The sequence below is a fragment of the Cottoperca gobio genome, chromosome 11 (assembly GCF_900634415.1).
Source record: "Cottoperca gobio chromosome 11, fCotGob3.1, whole genome shotgun sequence".
NCBI lineage: Eukaryota > Metazoa > Chordata > Actinopteri > Perciformes > Bovichtidae > Cottoperca > Cottoperca gobio.
The window spans coordinates 4803716-4823173 of record NC_041365.1 but is presented as its reverse complement, the minus strand read 5'-3'; the positions used below and the strand labels follow the sequence as shown (position 1 = coordinate 4823173).

At 40.4% G+C, this 19458-nt stretch overlaps 3 protein-coding genes across 3 annotated transcripts in view; 1 reads left to right on the top strand and 2 right to left on the bottom strand.

Moving 5' to 3' along the window:
- The window catches only part of calcr (calcitonin receptor), a 48841-nt gene extending 41118 nt beyond the window's left edge, over window positions 1-7723 (bottom strand). The window contains exon 1 of the mRNA XM_029443620.1: window positions 7608-7723. The gene's annotated coding sequence lies outside the window, so the exon portion shown is untranslated. The remainder of the gene's footprint in view (window positions 1-7607) is intronic.
- A 7116-nt stretch (window positions 7724-14839) lies between these two features.
- On the bottom strand, window positions 14840-16957 carry tfpi2 (tissue factor pathway inhibitor 2). Its single transcript, XM_029443185.1, has 5 exons — window positions 16798-16957; window positions 16417-16587; window positions 15997-16176; window positions 15583-15756; window positions 14840-15335 (listed from the first exon to the last, which is right to left on the bottom strand). Exons 1-5 carry the CDS (start codon window positions 16868-16870, stop codon window positions 15253-15255), a joined length of 681 nt encoding a protein of 226 aa, XP_029299045.1. The 5' UTR covers window positions 16871-16957; the 3' UTR covers window positions 14840-15252.
- A 629-nt stretch (window positions 16958-17586) lies between these two features.
- On the top strand, window positions 17587-18885 carry gngt1 (guanine nucleotide binding protein (G protein), gamma transducing activity polypeptide 1). The gene is made up of 3 exons (XM_029443440.1): window positions 17587-18012; window positions 18134-18232; window positions 18437-18885. Exons 2-3 carry the CDS (start codon window positions 18137-18139, stop codon window positions 18560-18562), a joined length of 222 nt encoding a protein of 73 aa, XP_029299300.1. The 5' UTR covers window positions 17587-18012; window positions 18134-18136; the 3' UTR covers window positions 18563-18885.
- Window positions 18886-19458: the final 573 nt, after the last annotated feature.

The window sequence follows — 19458 nt, the reverse complement described above, 5'->3', positions numbered from 1 at the left end:
ACATAAGGGTGAACAAATACAATTAAAAAACTACAAAATAAGTCACAATAAGAACTTTTATGCTGTCCTAAGACATGATAAACATATTCATAGTGTAATATAGCAGAAATGTTCCTAAACTCCTCTCCTTATTTTCAAAATCATTTAGTGTCATCTGAATTTAATGTTGTTCCGATTATTCGACGATAACTTTCTCAAATATATGCCAAATGTCTAAGAATTTTGAATTTGCATTAACAGGAAAACACCCCCCTCAAGATCTTAAGAGCCAGTTCAAAGTGAAGTGAAGAGCGGGACAGATGGGCTGAGCCGAGGCCTGCGCTGTCATCTAGGTGACTTACATTACAGCACTCTCCATCCCCCCTCTCCATCTGCAGATCATAATTCACATCTTAAAGATAACCTTGCTTTTTCAACTCCAGAGAAATAGAAAAAGTGCACATTCTTCCACAGTTCTTCCATTCCCCCCAACCTTCAAGTGTTTTTCAAAAGAATTTAAATCAGTCGGTCTCTGAGCCGACCTAGCAGCAAAAAGAGAAATGAAGGCAGCCGGCATTTAACGTATCAACAACCGTGCAGAAAGCCGCAGCGTCAAACTGGAGGCTGCAGATTTTTGTAATTAGTTTTTTCTTTACATCAAGTCTGCTTAATACTTCAAATATTACTTTCTAGGTAAAATAGATAAAATCAGTATAAAAGATGATATTAACTCATCATAATAGAATATCAGATTAGGCCAAGATTGATAAAATGCTACTAAAGATCACAACAAACTTCTTTGCAAAGATGGATATCTGCATGCAATCCAAATCCCATCAGGGTACTGCCTTTTGTCCTAAATTGCTAACTCCCGCTTGCACCAGTAGGCAATTGGAGAGGAAGCACACTGCAGCTAAGGGTACTGGGAAGCAATTAAAGAAGTATTTTGTCGCTGGACTTAAGCCGAAAGGCATTAACTACAATTCCCTTCTGGGCACAGTGTTCTTAGTACGCTCTGTTTGGTCAGGGAGCAGGCTGTGTTTGGGTGCTACAAGCAGTAAACAGGCCGAGAGAGAGAGAGAGAGAGAGAGAGAGAGAGAGAGAGAGAGAGAGAGAGAGAGAGAGAGAGAGAGAGAGAGAGAGAGAGAGAGAGAGAGAGAGAGAGAGAGAGAGAGAGAGAGAGAGAGAGAGAGAGAAAGCTTTAATATTGTGACCAGATGGTAAAAATTGAAATAATTTGAATGAAGTTGAAATAAACAATGCAATAAAAATTCTATTAACATTAGGAGCGATAAGAGAGGAACAAATAGGAGGAAAAAAACAAGAACAAAGTGGTTGTGCTGCAGCTCCCTCTCACGTTGCACTACAAGCCCCTGAGCCTCATTCTGAAGCCCCTGAATGCATCTCAGACCGTCAGAAAGAGTCCAGCTCTCTACTGCTCTGACTCACTGTTACTGTAACATTAAAGGGCATGTTTGCCACTCAAAGCAGGGTCCTTAATGGCAAACAGCAGGAGTTGCATTTCAATACCTGGCTCTGGAGTTTGCGGACGTCAGAACCATACCATTTGTGTGTTTAGGAAGAATCCAGTATAGATGAAGGAGAACAGGGCACCCGTGTGTAACGATAACCAACACCAAAGACATTGTTGCTGAGGAAGTTTCACAAACATTACGCAGAGAGTATGATTGTGCAAATACCTCTTGTGATGACAAATGGCATGGAAATAAATAGTCACATTTCGGTGCTTTTCCAACAGCATCAAGGTCGCATCCAACTTGAAAATGCACCTCCAAATTTCCAGACAAAATGCAGAAACCAACCAAAAGAAAGTGAATGTGTTTGAAAGAGGAGAAAATCATTGGCTACAACCTCCAAAGTCAGCGTAACGGATTTCCCTGGGAGCCACCAATCAATCAAGGAAAGCTTAATGGGGGGTGATTACACCTGGTACTATAGCCGACCCTGTTAGTCATAGAGAGGCTTGAAGTGGGACCCAAAATGAGGATGAAAAAGAGTTGAACAGCAAAGGAAATCAATGAGTGGTCTGGTATACTAGGGATATTGCTATAAGTCAGAATCACCAATGTCTCACAGCACACACGGTACTGCCCTTGGAGGGGAAAAGTAAGCTACATTAATTCCTGCCAACCACACAGGGCTTTGCTTTCAGCCCCGTTGAGAGTGAGGCTTCGATGTTGAACAGCAGGGGTCTTGTCGATGGGCCTGGCGTGCCTCTAATGCTCTTGCTGGGCCTCAAGGATTTCTCAATCACTAAGTCAAAATCTGCATACTAGCATCTCTGAAGCTCACTAATTAACACGTTATATATTGTTTATTTATTATTTCTTCGATAAGAGCAAAAAAATGTGTCTTTAGAGGGATAAGTAAGTAAAGTGTGTCACCTTTGGACAGGCTACTTTCCCCTGTTTCCAGTCTTTATGCTAATAATAAGCCGTAAATAGACGTGATGGCATATATTTGGATGACCTTTCCATGTTTGTTTTCACATGTTAAATCTTCTACTGTATGTAGTGAGAAATGCAAGTTCTCATTACTAAAAAAGATCACTATCCATGCCATCGTCGTGACAGATTGCAGTCACGCATGCAGACAGATGCATCAGCGCTGTGCGAGAGCGCCAAATCTGGAGAACCGGAGCCAAAAATATACCAGTGCGTCACTCTAAATGTCAGTGTTTAAGAAAAAAAAAGCATGGGCATATCTGGAGCAATAATCTGGACACCTGGCTGGCATAACAGCAAGAAAGCTCTAAAGTGAAGGTGAAGGGAAGCATCAGCTTATCGAAATGGAGATAAGGACATTATAAAAAGGTTGAATCCTCGTTGCTCTAAAATGTAGGACGTTGAATTTTTAACCAGACCGACATGGAACGCTGAATTTGTTTTTTGAAGATTTCATCCCTCATCACACCTGTGTCAGTGTGTCCAAATGGTATGCCCTCTGTGTGACTTTGAGTCAAGCGACATAAAGCTATCAGGGATTGACACTGGAACAAGGAAGCGTTATCCAACCAAACACGGGAGGGAGAAGGTGAAAAGATTGAGAGTGAAAGTGGGAGGATGGAAGGAAAAGAGAAATGAGCATAAAAACAGGAGAGACTGAGAATGCAATTAACTGTGACAGATGTAGAGTTAAAGGACATAAACAGAGGACAGAGATGAAGACACGAGAAGATAGACAGAGACAGCGAAAAATGTAATCAAATAGGAGAAGGCAGGCCGGTGTATCGGTCTGGCTTCTCATCAACAACTAGGAAATGGTAAAAGAAAAAAAAAGAACTAAGACATGAGACAGGAGACACTATGAAGACGAATGAGAGAGCTCGGAAGTACATCTGAACAAAAAATTCTAGCACAGACGAGCAAAGTACATATTGGGGGAACTTGCCCTGAAAGCAAATACCAAAGAGATAAAGAGAAACAAATTAGACATGTGCACGTCATTTCTTGTTGGACGTGAGAAGTGTATGGACATTAGCGTGCTAACTTGTTCTTTTATACAGACGTGTTTGTCCTATTTTGTGTCAATGTCATTCAGATGGATGTAGATGTGTCTATGACAAAGTATATTAATGATCTTACCCAAAGGAAACTGCAATGACATTTGGCTGCTGCCGTGACGCACCTCTGCTTTCATACTCAATGGAGACATTTGAAAAGCAAATGAGCTCACTCTTAGCGTATTTAGCATTGTTGTTTGCAAGAAGTCACTACGCCTAAATAGAAGATTTTAGATGCGTAGGAGGGTTTTCTGCTTTCTGAGTCTGGTGAAAATTAAGAAAACAATCTGTAGAATTGAATGAGTCCAATTCAAAAGCTGTAAGGAAGCTTTAATCAGTCTTTATCACAGACTAACAACTATTTCACAACACGCTACCTCACCATTTAACAGCAACAATCAATTACGTTATAATAACCCCAGCAAAATGAGTTATATCCGTTTTTGTTTCATAACCTATAATGGGATTTGTATGACCATAAAGTAAACCTGTAACATAATAAAAGTGTGATATGGGACTGCACGCTCCTCGGCTCTGCTAACACATCGATCGATCAAGGAGGCAAGGGATCACGTTTGACCATTAGCTGTGCAGCTGAAGCGTCTTGAGCAGCGCTGCCGCAAATTTAATTCAGGTATTAGAGGAGGGGAAGATATCACATGTCAGAGACACAAAGACATTTTTATGAATATGTTAAACCCTCAGAAATGTATCTGTGTGTATCTCTGTGTCACACACACACACACACACACACACACACACACACACACACACACACACACACACACACACGCCGTCTCAGTTGTGACTGTTAACTGAGCCATCGGCCATTCACTCTATTCTAGCACCACCTATTGATAGAACTAAATGAAGTGTTGCAGATACAGCATTATTTACAAGAGCATAAAACAGCATAAAATACACGTCTTTCACATTTCTTCTGCGTCTCTTTTCTGGAGTCTTCAGTGAACACAAATAAAATGTTGCAATCCTCTATTCCTCTAGACTGCTCATCCAGCATGCACTTGGTAAACAGCTTAACGGGGCAGAGATAACTGCAACAGATGACTGTGAAATTGAATTTTACAACAGCAGATCGCTTTGTCTGCATGGAAAATCATTAACAAGAGCATTTCCCTGAATAAAGTTCATATCTGACTCATGCTGAGAGCCTAACGTGAAGGATGGACGGAGTTGTGCAGAACGGCTCCAGCTGTGCTGCACATATTGAAACACTTAACTCTAATCGCAGCCTATAACTAGTCCAGCTTGCCCAATAGTTTCAAATAAGTCCAGTTGAGTGTCTCTTGCTCCTTTTTATTGTGTTTATTATTTCACGCAGCTGTGCACTGCTGTACGTCTACTATGGCAGTGTTTAATGATGAAGTAAAGCCTGACCTCTGGCTCTGACAACACAGTCCTAATGGAAAAGGGTAAACCACACCCTTGGATCTGTCAAGGGCCTGATATATGGCCTGCTAGCATGGGAACACTAAAGTGTGACATTTCAGCGTTAGTCCAAATTATGCAGTTTCTCTGAACATTTCCAAATGGCTCGTCTTTCAAGGTTTGAATCACGGCCAATGTAAGTAGTTAATGCCGTGACAGCAAAATTGTCCACATCATCAAACAGGCTTAAGACAGCTTGGGGTCGAAGGAGAGAGCTTTTTGCACATTGGCAACAATGAACCACAGTCATGTTAATTCACATGATTTTGATTGCTCTGATATGGCAAGGCAGAAGTATCACTGTCAGTCCTGAGGAGTTAATTGAGCGTCTTGTTCATGAACACGACAATTACAATGACCAGGCGGAGAGAGAGTGACATTTTGGGTCATTGCATGTATCTATGAATAAAACATGGGGCATTGGGGTGATTAATATCGAGGCAGAAGAACAAGCAGAAGGAAGTCTGCTGACCTTCCCTGATTCAGAGTGTGTGTGTGTGTGTGTGTGTGTGTGTGTGTGTGTGTGTGTGTGTGTGTGTGTGTGTGTGTGTGTGTGTGTGCATATGTGTGTTTGTGTTTGTGTGTGTGAGAGTGAGAGTGAGACAAAAGCTGTGTGTGCAAGTGTGTACAGCCGTGTATTTTCATTTGTGCAGTGTTTTCCCATGGCAATTGGCCTCAGCGGCACACAATTGCAGGACTATGGCGGTTCAAAACCCCAAAAATGGTACAAAAGCACAAAGACGCTACATAAGTGTGCATCTCCCTCATTCATCCATTTCTCTTTGAGTTGTCCGCAAAGCTTTAAAAGCACTTGGACACCATTGATATCTCACATTCATGTTTTTTGAATTCGAGGCACAATGTCCCTCTAAAGGCCCGTCTTTCCTTTTTTCATCTGCTCATGCAGATCTCTCGCTGCTGTCCCTTCAAACGTGGTGCAAATGTGTCGCTTGCTGGCTTGCCCGCTCAGCCGTCTCTGACCAGTACAACAGACAGCGTGTGGTATGATGAATGACAAACTTATCTCTGAGACTCAGAAAGCAGCCAAACGCAATGCCAACCCAGCCCAACTCACTGCAGGGCTCCGTACGCCTCTCAAGCTGCCTGTCTGCACGTATTTCTTCTTCGCTGTGCTGTTTCTGTTTCTCTCTCTTTCTTTGACAGCCTCACTAAGCGTCTGCTGCTATTCTTGTCTTTGTCTGTCTTGCACAGTATGTGTATATCAGTATGGGCTGAGAAGCTGTTGTTCCTCGCAGTAATATCAGCTCCACTCACCATTGCCTTTTACAAACCCCGAGATGACACATGCCATTACTCTAAACACAAAGGAATCCCCCAAAAGAAGAATCCCAATGTAGCCGCAGACATCTTCAAGGCAGACACTTCAGCTTTCTGCTCTGTTTCTGCCACAACTGGAGACTGAACAGAAGTACGCAGCATTTGCAGATGATTTTGGCTTATTTCGTTTCCGGCTTGCGGGCCAGTGGGTCCATGAAGGAATGCTTATTTTCCCTTTCCACAAATGTGCTAATATAATCAATATGAGGTTGAATGAGGGTGGTTTAAAGCGGGGTCAAAAATTCTCACGGAGATGAGAAGTGAGAAGAAGTCTTGGGTGGATTTGGCTTGTTGAAATTAAGCAAAGTCAACAGTTCTTTCTGGGACCAAAGCAAAAAACAGCTATAGCCTCACCTCTACACAGACGCTGCGTCCTTTTAATGTGGTATTAGGATTAATGCAGGGAGTGCAGAAAGGTTGCATGCATTGACCTTTAATCTGTGTCTGCATGTCTACCTCTGTGCGTTGCATTCTGCGGGATGGCTTGTTTGTGTGTGTCTTAGTGTGTATTTATTAGCTTGTAAAATTATATTTGTTGATGGGAAAATAACAGATGGCTCTCCATTTTTGTTCTGTTAATTCTTCTTGAAGACAAGCAGGAGCCTGTGTTGATACACGGCAAGCATATATATGTGTGTGTGTGTGTGTGTGTGTGTGTGTGTGTGTGTGTGTGTGTGTGTGTGTACGTGTAAATCGTGAGTGTGTGTATGTGTGTGTGAGACGTACAGGAATCGCATCTCTTTGGTTGCAAAGAGGAGCACACATTTAGAAGAAGCCAAGCTGCCTTGTGTGCGCAGTCTGTACCCCACTATTGAAAATACCTCAATAAATGTGCATTGATTCACCAAGAAGTATTTAATCTGCGCCACAATTTGCAGATTAGCATGCGTGTATTTTAAATAGCCTGTGGATCTGTGGATTTCCCAGAATGCCTTCATTTAAAATGTTCAGCCATATAAATAGAGCATCATAGACAACTGTACAGCACATGAGTATGAGTCACATTCTGCATTTTCCCCCTTGCTTAAAATAATCTTGAGCTAAACTGATGTTTAGATTTAAACAGCTGTTTTACAGGCTACATAATATTAATAATCATTTTACAGCATAAACACAGAATGATAATCATTGATCAATGCTCATCCCATGCAAAGAGGAGCGCATTCTACTTCATCAATCCTAAAAACTGTGACACAAAATAAAGCATTGGGATTTAAATTGATTGACAGGAAAGCTGAAAAAGCAATCCCCCGATTTAGCTGACTAATCTTTACACCAGCAGTGATTTAAAGAAGTTAGACCTCAGTCAGTGACTTACCTTACTTCAACAGATCTTAGAAACAGCAGCCCCAGTGAAAGAAGCAGATGCTGAGGAGGTTCAGAGAAGCCCGGTGCTGTCCTCCCTCGGAGACTGACTCGCTGCTTCTGCGCTCCTATTTAACGCAGCGTCAATAAAAACTTTTTTTTTGCATCCACGGAGATAAAACCCATAATAAAAATGTATCAAATGCTGCTTACTGCCACGGTTTGCCCAGGTGTCTGCCTTTTTATGAGAGTAATTAATGACCGGCGGTGCGCGCGGTAGAGGAGCGCTGGGCAGGGCGCCGGTCTGTAGCCGTTATGAGCGGTGACAGTTGACTGCCCGGTAATCCAAGTGCGTCTAACTGCCTCCCGTTTACGCGGACGAGCGTGTGCGGTGGAGCTCCTCCTCGCCTTATCTCTGTCTGTTTGTTACAGACACGTACAGCGAGGGGAGGCAGCCTCTCCACAGCGTGTGTGCACTCGGTTTGGACACTTCTGGACACAGGTATTAAAAAATAAACAAACATCATAACGAGAAGTTATAGACTAGAATTTTGTGAAGGTCAACAGTGACTTTAAAATGACCTCTTTGTACATTATTTATCATCTTCTCATATCATACATGTTGTTATCATTAATATAACGGCCTATAACTAATTGTCTAAAATCACATAATAAATTGTGTGGTGATCAAACTGATTGTTTAATCACCATAGGCTTATTAAATCCATCCTTCACACTTAGTCCAGCAGGGACACTATCAGGTGATAAACCTTAGATTGTGTCACTTGATACTCTCTGTCTCTCTACAGATAACCTTCAAGACATATGTTAAGACACATAAAATAATAAGATGGTATTATAATGTGTCTGGTATACGTTTTTATCTCCCACTAAAAAGCTAAATCATATCTTTAAAATGTCTCCTTTTCCCTCATAAAGAAACAACAAAATAAAATGTGAACTTTTTCCGCTTTGTTCACAAGATGTCTCCAACTTCACTGAATAATCTATTCTCCTATCACACTTGTCTAAATTGCATATTGGACCATGATTGGCTTCCAGTTGTGATGTCACAACATCATGCTTGTTCGCACACATCTTAAACTCAGATTCAAAGGTTCCCTGTGGAGTTTCAGACATCCAGTAGCATTATGGAGCTGTTTTTCTATGACTGGGTCCCTATTTTGTTTAACTCATGCAAATGCATCCACGCAGGTAAAATACAGTCCTACCAATGGAGTCACACTATGATCACCAGGTGGCAGTAACACGCCAAGATATGCTGCAGTGAACCAGCAAAGACGGGGAAGAAGAAGAAGACCGCAAGCTATTAAACATGGATGTAAACAATGCTGAATTTAAAGTAAAAACAAACTCAGCTGTTCAAATGTTTTATGAGGAAGGAAATGCACTCGACATGTTAGATCTCAAGGATACACACAATGCATGTTGGTGAGTAACACTGAATGTAAACATAACTTGTGTTGCTTTAAAGGAAAGCTCCACAGGGGCACCTACAAGGGGAGCACAGAGGAACTTTCCCCCTTCTGCAGATCAAAGTGAAGTCTTTGGTGTCAAACTGTGTGTTTTTGAGTGGAGGGGGACTGAACTCAGCTTAGAGTGACCCTAAACAACACGCTGAATACTTACAATCTGCTTTTGTGAATGACTTTGTGAATGACTGTGAGTAGTGGCAGGATAATCAGCTGTATAAGCAGCTCCAAAAATATTGTTACACAAGTATTTCTTAAATGTTGTAACAATAAGTGATATCTAAGAATGAACCTCAAATTCATCATGCTTTATTTCATTTCTGCTTTTTATGATCATTCATATCAGCAACATGGATGCTCTTTCTTTATTCAGCAAAGCTTCAGACCAATGTTGTCCAATATCCAATAATCCTCTTTACATGTTGAGATGGACAAGTCTATTTACTCTTGAAGTGGGGATCTAATAATTACTTTATCAAGAAGGTACGTATGTTGTATGATGAGGCAAAGAAATCAAAACCACTGAGAGCATAAAGCACTCACCTCACAGGTGGCCTGGCAATTTGAGTCCTGATCGTCAGACTTTCCATTTAGATGGTATCTGGTAACTAAACACTTTTGGGAGTACCAGTCAGCTGATTGTTCACAGTTCTCACCATCACAAATTGAACACACATTTGTCCTTCATCTCACGCATACACAAACACTCACAGACAAGTCCGTACATGCTGCTGCATACTTATAGCACAAGGTAACGGTGAAACAAATGATGAGGCTGTCATCTCTAAATCCAGAAGATCTGGAAACAAACCAGCAGAAAAGACGGGAGGAGGAGAGGAGGAGAGGAGGAGAGGAGTGGACAAAGACAATGTGCTGGATATGTTAGTCATCTTCCCAAGCTGAAAACAACGTTGCCCTTGTCAGCTACATTTGACAGGCACGTCCACACACACATATCAGATTAACCCTAAATCCTGCGATACAGCCAAGAACGTGACTTTGTAGTCGTTTCTGAAGAAAGAAAGAGAATTAATTTCTCGCTTGTCAGTGATAAATGTGGTGCTTTTTTTCTCTCTCCACCCATCCACACACCTGGATTAAAGTCATTTGAAGTCAGGCCTGCAGAAGGTATTGCGGTGAGAGGACACTTCCACGAAAAAGCAAGTCCTCTTTACTGAATCCCCTCATTATGGTCAGTGATGGAAGGTTGAGGTGGGGGGGGGGGGGGGGGGGTTGGGGGTGAGGAAAATGGAGCTGGAGGGACGCCTGTTTTGTGGGTCATGATGTGATGTGAGGATAATGATGACAGAGCAGAAGGCCATGTGAGTTTGGTGCCAGTGTTGGCTGTGTACTGAATTTAATAGAATGTCACTGCATCACATTCTGGCATGAAGGGATGTGATTATTGTTCAACTTTGGAAAACTTAGGAGCAACAAATAAGGCTGGAAAGATCGTTAGCGCTGAAGGTTAAAGACGGTGGTGCGCTTCTTCTCATAATGCTTTATTTAAACATTTCAACTATACATGTTTTTATATCTTTTCAACAATGATTACTGAATATCCAACGAGACACACAATGTAAACTCCAACCATCTCATTAATGGGAAACTTAATTCTTGACTGAATCTGTGGGTTTGTCTGGAACCTTTCAATCATAAATGTCTTCTTTTTTATGTAGGTTTCCAGCAGTGAATCCATAAATGTGCCCACATCCCAGTAAAATAACCATGTTTGCTTTCAATTTGTCTCTAGATTCACAGAATGACTCAGCTGTTCAGCAGTATTATTGAAGCAGGGTCATTTCTTTGAAAATTAAAGCTGCTATAATCAATATTTTAGTTTTAACAATGACCACTTTCACTGTTTTTAACTCATTAACCCACCGTATGCTACCTGTCCTGCAGCTAAACAGCAGACAAAGTAGTGCAGCGTGGAGCCAGATATTTCCCTCAGGGGTTGATGTATAGCAAAACAGAACTAAGAGAAGTATGAATATTATAATTACATTCAACAGATGGAAACACAACTCCAAATGAATGATGATGTTGCTGTATCTGCTGGATGTGTACCTGAGTTTACTAAAGTTTGCCATTTCAACTTTACATGTGTCAGCAATTGTTTCAGGTAGCATCGGTTTGAGAGCACTACGTTGATAATTGATACGTTATATCAAGTTTGCAGCAGGAATCACAAAAGACAGATTGTTCCTTACCTCCAGTCTTCAGTATTCAGGGAACGTCCAGCTCTCCTGCTCGACCTTCTCTTTGGCAGCATGTGGTGGATCAGCTTCCCTAAATGTGATAAATATTAAAAACCTATTATTAATACGCAAATTAAATTGTGCCAATGTGTCACGGTGAGAGAAGTGCTGAAAGGGAGCTTGATATAAAGTCTTTAACCTCTGGGAAGTTGGTGACTGAAGCATGCAGGCGAAGAGGAAGAAGCTCCTGCACAGATTGAAATCTTTATTTTTTTATTTTTTTATTTCAGCGTTTTTCAACTGTGCCGGAAGGGGGGGGGGATAGGAATCTGTATTTGTTAGTTCTGCTCAAATCGCTTTTAATCTTTCCAACCTTGACGAAAATGGATTCTGGCACATTTGCAGGAGGGGGAAACAGTAGATTTATTTAAATCTACGAGTCATCTGTTGTGAAATAGATGGTAATGTTGAACAACAGAAGCACAGTGTGGTTGTAACTGTGAAGACCTGTGGACGGAGGGTTGGATGAATATTTTGTGACGAGAGAATGTTGAACTCTTATGCAATAGGTCATAGAAACTGTTGGAATTAGTATTCACCTCAAAAAAATCAATTACTGCACCACTACCAGAGCCATGGCAGGCTGACATTACATGAGGACTTTAGAAACCTCGACTACATGCATGTGCACGCGTGCAACACACATGTTGACAGATTCATCGTTCTGCTGGCATTTCTCTGGGAATCAATTGATAATCCGTGAAGGCGAGTATCTGAGAAGCCGGCTAATTATCAGCTACGTGTGTTTGGCAGCCAGAGAGTGATCAACAGCCCAGATTGACATCAACCAGATGCATCAATCTCAGGTGTGTTAAGGGAGGGGCCGGGGGGGGGTACTCGGACATGATTGGTATACAGTTTACAAAGACCAAACTCTGAGAAGAAATACATCCTTAAAATACTTCCATGTGCGTGCATTTTGTTACCCCTGTGGTCAGAGTTCAAGTTCAGCAGTTGCAGTCTTCTAACGCACGTTTACTGCTGATTTAATGCAGCAGTGTATTGTAAGGTAAATCTGGTCAGTCTGATAATAAAGCAGAAAAACATATTTCTGCGAGACTTTTGTAAAATACTTTGAATTTTCCTGTAAATTAACTTTTTTAAACTGTGAAAGAAAAAAGGTTTTGTTTAAACTGGAAGAGGAACCTCTGATTTAGTGGACTCATAGGACATAGAAGGGAATATTTACACATGTGTTTCCATTCAGCAACAACATTTATAAACTGTGGTGCTTACATCGTATTATATTAGCTGAGGACTTTTCATGAGCAATAACACAGTTAGCCATCAATCTGTAGACAGTAGCTGTTTTATTTGCTGGTAAAAGCACAAATAGCTATGATGGATTTCCTGTTTTTGGCTTTGGGGACAGTGGCACATTGAAAAAGATTGGTTTGTCGAAAGCAAAAAACAAGCAGCTTATAGTTCTCTTCTGAGAAACTGTGTCTTTAAAATAAAACTCCCAATGGCAATTTTCTTAAATGAGAAACACAAGATGAGTTGGTTCTGTGCCAAATAAACTGAGGAAACGTGTAAACTGTGAAGCTGGACCTCCATCCGGTGGTCTTTACTCTCCCATACAGCCCGAGCTGTGAGAGCACTCTGAAGCCGGAGCTCAATTCAGCAAACCAGATCCACCCACAGAACCAAATTGAAATAGAATAAAATGCTGCTGAGTCAACACCTGAGCTGCATGGCGTGGGCTGCTCCAATATTCTGAAACATTCAGTGAAAATCTGTTGAATCTGCAGTTTACTAGTTTAATGAAAGCAGTCAGAAAACTATGTAATCAGAACATGTTTTTTTTTTTATAAATAGAGGATATGCCCATGTGCTTGTACCCCAAAGTAGAAGTGTCAAAGCTGCTTTTTTTGGCTGTTGTTAGATATGTGAACCTGCCACCAGGGGGCGTCTTAGATACTCCCCATCATCATGTTGACGTCTTTTAAGAGCAGTATGTTAATTTGAATGTTAAATGAGCATACTTTATCTCCAGAAAGTATTTAGTACTTTATAGAAAACAGACATTATACATGTAACTACTTCAAAATCCGTATTTAAATTTGATTACAACTTTTAAAATCACAAATACAAAACAATATTGCTGTCTGACAAAAGGTCAAAGCATCCCCTACATGGAATTAATCTAATTTTAAAATGAGAAGCATGTTTCAACATCCATTAATCACCATTTAAAATGAGAGACAAAATGACGCTGCCTAATGCACTGTAGCTAATGAAATAACCAGAACAGGATCAATTCATCTCGAGCCCTCTAAACTACACCAGATCTTTTGCAGTCAGTATTATAATGCTCCCCCATTAATGGTCCAAGACAGAGCTTTGTTATAATTAAAAGTTAACCAGCTGTGTCCATGTCACACATTTGTCATGCATCTTGGTGATTAAAAGAAACCGAAGGAATATGTTGCTCCGAGGTGTAATTGAACTTAAAACTAAAGATTTGTTATCATAATAGTCAGTTTTAGTATCCTCTGCAGCAGACCTTCATCATGCTGAATGTAATGAACTATCACTGACCTGTACCAGTGGAGATGTGCTTGTCTGCTTTCTACACCCTTTAACATATTTAAATATACTATTACTTGTATTTATTGATTGAAAAGTTCAGGCAGGGAAGGAAAGTTTCCCTCAAAGAGCAGTAAGAACCTCAATCCTCCAAAAGCAGAATGACATCCGCTCTCATGACGCTATTGAGTTGATGATTTAGCTTTGGTTCTTAATAGCAAAGGGCTGAGCCAGATGTATTACCTTTTTATTGCTATTTATAGCCAAGCCAGATGGGTGAACCGTTTCCTTTGATATCTTCCATAAATATTTATTGTCTGGAAAAAAAAAAAATCACACAGCGCTTCAACGGTTTCTATTATAGGAGATGGAACAAAGCGGAGATTTAGGACAGTCAGGATATTCTCCAAACACAGAATACTTTGATTTCATAGCATCTTGCCCTTAATAGGGTTGTGAAGCAATTTGATTTATCCTGTGATACATAAAGTATAATATCTGAGAAAACTATTATTGATCAAAGAAAATAAGTAATTATTCTATAATTGAGCTTTGGAGAAAACGTGTGTGCATGCATTAGTTGACCATGCTTTGTGCATGTGTGCATTCCCGTTTGCACTTACAATTGTGTGTATTTCAATACAATTATACTATAATTGTCGAGAAACCTTCTAATGAACCTGCCATGGTCACATTTGCTGCGCTGATTGCTTTCTTCCTGATTCAAGGCTACGCCGAAGCAACGGAGATAGGCTTGAGTGCCTTGCGAAGTATTACCAGATAAGGAGGGAAGACAGCAGCATTAATAAAGAATGTAAGAAGCCTCGAGATAAAGTGACTGTGACTGTGAGAAAGTGAAGGAACCAGCAAAGACTGTTTTTCTTCTCCCTGCAGTGTTAATAAAGAACTCCTTGAGGTTCTTATGCAAAAAACTGTGGCCGTTAAAGAAGTTGCAAGAAACATATTTTGAGTACATTTTTAAAATAACACAATGAGCAGCATACAAGTACAAAAGAATTACACAATACTTCATAGAAATCTGTATATTTTTATCAAAACATCTGCTTATAAAACAATATGAAATGTTCATTGTCACAATGTATTACTCATACAAAACATATATACTGTACAGTGTCACAACACACAATCAGGGAACATAAGTGCAGTAGTAACAAACTTCATCGAAATCACATTTGAAATTGCTCATAAAGCATTGCATACAAATACAGTGTAAATGAGTGTATGTGCCACTATAACTCTTCCAGTAACAACAAAGGAGAGCTAGTCGTCATTTTGGCATTAAAATAATTCAGTTTAATAAATGTTAGTTTCCATTGAGGGCTTGTCCAATCGAGAGTCCCTGAGTTTCAGACGTCTACGCCTGCAAGAAAGTGATGCGATTATTTCTATTCCGTCTCATGCGACGGCCTTTTCTTTGGCCTGTGTGTTTTTTCCCTCCTGGAACAAAGAAATGTGTAAAACAACGGATTAGTATGATAACCTATAATGATAATGGCTATAATATACTCATAATTAAGCAAATATATTTTTCTAAAATTAGATTTTCCTTGTTTTGCTCTGATTCTTATTCTTGAGCTCAAACTTGAAATCCCAAATACTGTCATCACTGAAATTCTCCTCAAATAATCCCCCTCAGTTACAGACTGGCATTGTGGCCAGAGAGACACTGTCCACACTTACACACCTTTAGCACACACGTCCTTGCAGCTCTGCCTCGAGACAAAGTTGTTGCTGCTCCCTCCGCAGCCGGAGTAGATGAACTCCTCGCACATCTTGCTGGCTGTGTTGTAGTAAAAACGAGGAATGGAGGCTGAACACCTCCCTTTGTCCAGAGGGTCCAGGCAGAGCACGGGGACAGCTGTAAAAATAGGACACCAAGCACAATAAGCCCGCGTCATCTTTGAAGAGGAGAACCAGAGTTTTTGATTGCTTTTTTTTCAAAAGTAAAATCACTGTTGAACCATTTCCTTATAACTGAAACATCTTTCTCCATTGTGCATGATCACAACAGTATGACGAAGCCTTATTTTCACACATACTGCATGCATTACGTTCTCTCTCATTGGTGCCACGAAATTGACCCTTTGTTTAAACTTACTTTTATGTGGACTGCAGTACTCCTTGCAGGAGGAAAGGTCTTGGAAGCGATTGGAATTGCCCTGGCAGCCCCCGTAATAAAAGGACTCACACTGCATGGTGGTCATGTTGAAGAAGTAGCTGCGAAACATGGCCCGGCAGGGTCCCTCCTCTTTGGGAAACCTGCAGATTTGGGGAACCTCTGTGGGGAAGAATAACAGAATTTGAGGTTGGGATTAGATGAAGTGGCATCCTGAAAAAAAACTCCCTTTAACCAGTCTATAGTCAAATATAATATATTTCTCTTAGTAGTCGAGGTACATTATTCAGATAGAGAATACAAAGAGTAAAACCACACCCTGTAGTACACATTCAATACATTTCAGAAGTGGGAACAGGTCACCATCATCTTAAGTGTATGCTCATCACGTTGAGAACCTACTTGGGATTCTGAAACATGTTTTCTGGCACTCCAGATAACTCCTGAAGTTATTGGCATTCCCTTGGCACCCTCCATAGTAGAAAATCTCGCACTTTTGGGTGATAGTGTTGTAGTGGTAGCGCTCAATATCTCCTCTGCAAGGTCCCTCGTCCACTTGAAGGAGACACACGGCTGAAAGCAGCAAAGACATTGTTAGTGAAACACGGAAACACGGTAATGAAGCTTTAAACATTGCTGCGCGTAACAGCTGCTAAACTGGCGACCTGCAATTTATGTCGTCCGCAGGAGGTCATATAATGGCCAACAACAACAAGACTTTAAAGTGTTTAAAGAGTTCGGTAAAACACTGAAGAAAACGTTCAAAGCATGCGGTCAGGTTACCTTTAGGTGACAACGCCAAAACGTTGTAAAATGAGGAAAAAAGAGTAAACAGCGCTAATATGCAAAACTCCATTGTAGCCTACGACTTTTGCTCCAACTCCGGTCTTTTCCGCTTTGCCAACCATCCCAGGCACATCCAGTTTTATAGCTCAGTGAAGTATTTCCAGGGACTTGTGGGGCGGGGATCTAATGACTCATTTTCAAACTACAGCGCAACCAGATTACAGGGGTGATGAATTAATTTATGACATCAGAGAAGTTCGTTTGTACGACGAAATATTGCGTATTTTAATGACTAATGGCATATTCAACCCAACAAGGGAGGAAGTGTAATCCCCTCTGCTTTCACTGGTCACGAAGTGACCGGAGGATGAGGATGATGGTGACGATGATGATGATGTACACAGATCCAGTAACCCCAGAGCATTTTTTTACAACGAATTGTTCTGTAAACCAAAATATTGTGTTGTCTCTAAGCGACATACACTGTTGTGAAACATTAACACCTTTTACTTGTCTGATCAATTTTTGCCAAGTTCCCATCATATACCTGTCTGACTGGATATGACACACACACACACACACACACACACACACACACACACACACACACACACACACACACACACACACAAACTTCCCCTGAAAGCCTCACGGTCACCTACATTTCCAGCCTTGTGCTGTTATCTTTTGTTTTTCCTAATAATTGCAGCCGCCTCCAACATTCTTTCAAGAAAACTGTCTTGCACCACTAAACACTCAAGGTCTCCATTCTTAGATGTGAAAGCAGCATTATCTGAAATTTTAGGAAGAATAAAACATAGCCTTTTGGTGTCGCATATCCATATAGTTATTTCCCACTGGTTTGTTGCAGCTAGGGTGTTATTAGAAAACTGCCGTGCAGTCATGTTAAGAACAATGGTGTGTCTCCACCTTGAGAGGTGGAGGCTAAATACGGATTAGCTGTTTTATCAAAGTGACCTGATACATGAAGCAACACCCTTTGACCCATTTCATTTGAGGACATTGAGTGATTCACCGTCCTGTTTGATAGCGTACTTCAGATACTGGCTTGATCATCAGTGGAGCCTTGTTTTAATGAGATTAGCGGATTAGGATTGTTTTTGCGGATTACTTTATAACCCAGATTGAGGGAGAGGAGACGGATTCTTAAACAGGATTTCGGTGGTGAAGGACTGCTCCCTGTAAGCAACCGTAAGTACTTTCAATTAAGTTACGTGGAGTCCGAGTTAGAATCCTTTGAGATATTTTATCTGACATATAAATGGCGGTGAATGTTTTTCAAAGAAATGCTGACTGTTTCCTTTTTTGACAGACAATGCCGTACATAAACATAGACGAGCTGACGGACAAGGACAAAGCTGTGATGGAAGTAAACCAACTTAAAACTGAAGTGAAACTTGAGAGGTGGTTGGTAAGTTGTTTTTCTCTCCCAATAATGTGATGAATATGTTTTTACTGTTTTTAAACATACCATGTCACATTTTCAAACTTTTGTTCTAGACAAGCAAAAAATGATAATAGTCAACCTGTTTGAATGTAATTATACAAATTAATATATATTTTATGAATTAATTCTACCGGGAACGTCACTTAAAACTGAAATACATTTCTTTAGACATCTAAATGCTGTGAGGAAATGAAGGACTACATTCAGTCTGTAGAGGAGGCGGACACCCTCGTCAAAGGCATTTCAGAGGACAAGAACCCCTTCAAGGAGAAAGGTGGCTGTGTCATCGGCTAGACTTAACCCGAGGAGCTTTTCATACCTCAGATTAGCACCCAACGACATTCTCCTTCCCCTCATACAATGGATTTGCAGACTGAGAAGACTAGAGGGACACAATAAAGAAACAAATGATAAAACTTCATGAGTTCCCATGTAAACGATTCCCCATCTTCTGGCCAGATGTATAGCCTTATAATATTATTCTTTGAAAAGATGCAATAAATAAAAGTTGTATTTGGCATGTTTATGTAATGCTTCTTTCATGTGGTGTATAGTCTGAGCAAATGGGCCCATGAGTTGTTTCATATACAGGAGCAACTGTCATTAAATGTGCTTGTGTATACCTCCGCCTGTCTCCATCATTCACTGTGGGAAGGTTTCAGACAGAGTAGAAAAACAGATACATCTTCATAACTCACTTTACAGTTTACACAGCTTTTTCTCATAAATCTTTATAAGATCATTAGCATTTTGTGGCATACTTAAAGGACCATAGTCTGTAATTTGAGCTCTTCTTCTGCTCCTCTTCTGTGTTACATTTTTAGGAATAAACGAAAAAGAACATTATTCTTTTTCTGTAAAAGGGAAAAAACACTATTATGATCCATTAAGATGATTGTTTTCAACTGTTTTGCCTTATGATCCCGTGAAATTAAGCATTTGTGACTCTTTGTCACACATTGCATTGCAAGTGTAAGTACTTCCATCAAAGAATGATTTTCGATTATTATTTAATTTAACCGGGATTCATTCAGTGATTTCATTTTTGTAGTTTTAAGACTTTAAAACTTTCTAGTATTTTACAAGAAAATAGCAACGGTTAGAGAAAAGAATACAAATATCTTATTGTGTTTTTCCCCCTCCTTTCCTATTCTGATACCCAAAATATTTATATTATGACCCTTTGAAAG

Coding starts and splice junctions, on each gene's coding strand:
- gngt1 (XM_029443440.1), top strand. CDS start 18,137: ATGCCGTACATAAACATAGACGAGCTGACGGACAAGGACAAAGCTGTG. Junction 18,233..18,436: donor TGAAACTTGAGAGGTGGTTG/GTAAGTTGTTTT, acceptor ACATTTCTTTAG/ACATCTAAATGCTGTGAGGA.
- tfpi2 (XM_029443185.1), bottom strand. CDS start 16,870: ATGGAGTTTTGCATATTAGCGCTGTTTACTCTTTTTTCCTCATTTTAC. Junction 15,757..15,996: donor GTACTGCAGTCCACATAAAA/GTAAGTTTAAAC, acceptor CTATTTTTACAG/CTGTCCCCGTGCTCTGCCTG. Junction 15,336..15,582: donor CAAGGACGTGTGTGCTAAAG/GTGTGTAAGTGT, acceptor TCTTTGTTCCAG/GAGGGAAAAAACACACAGGC.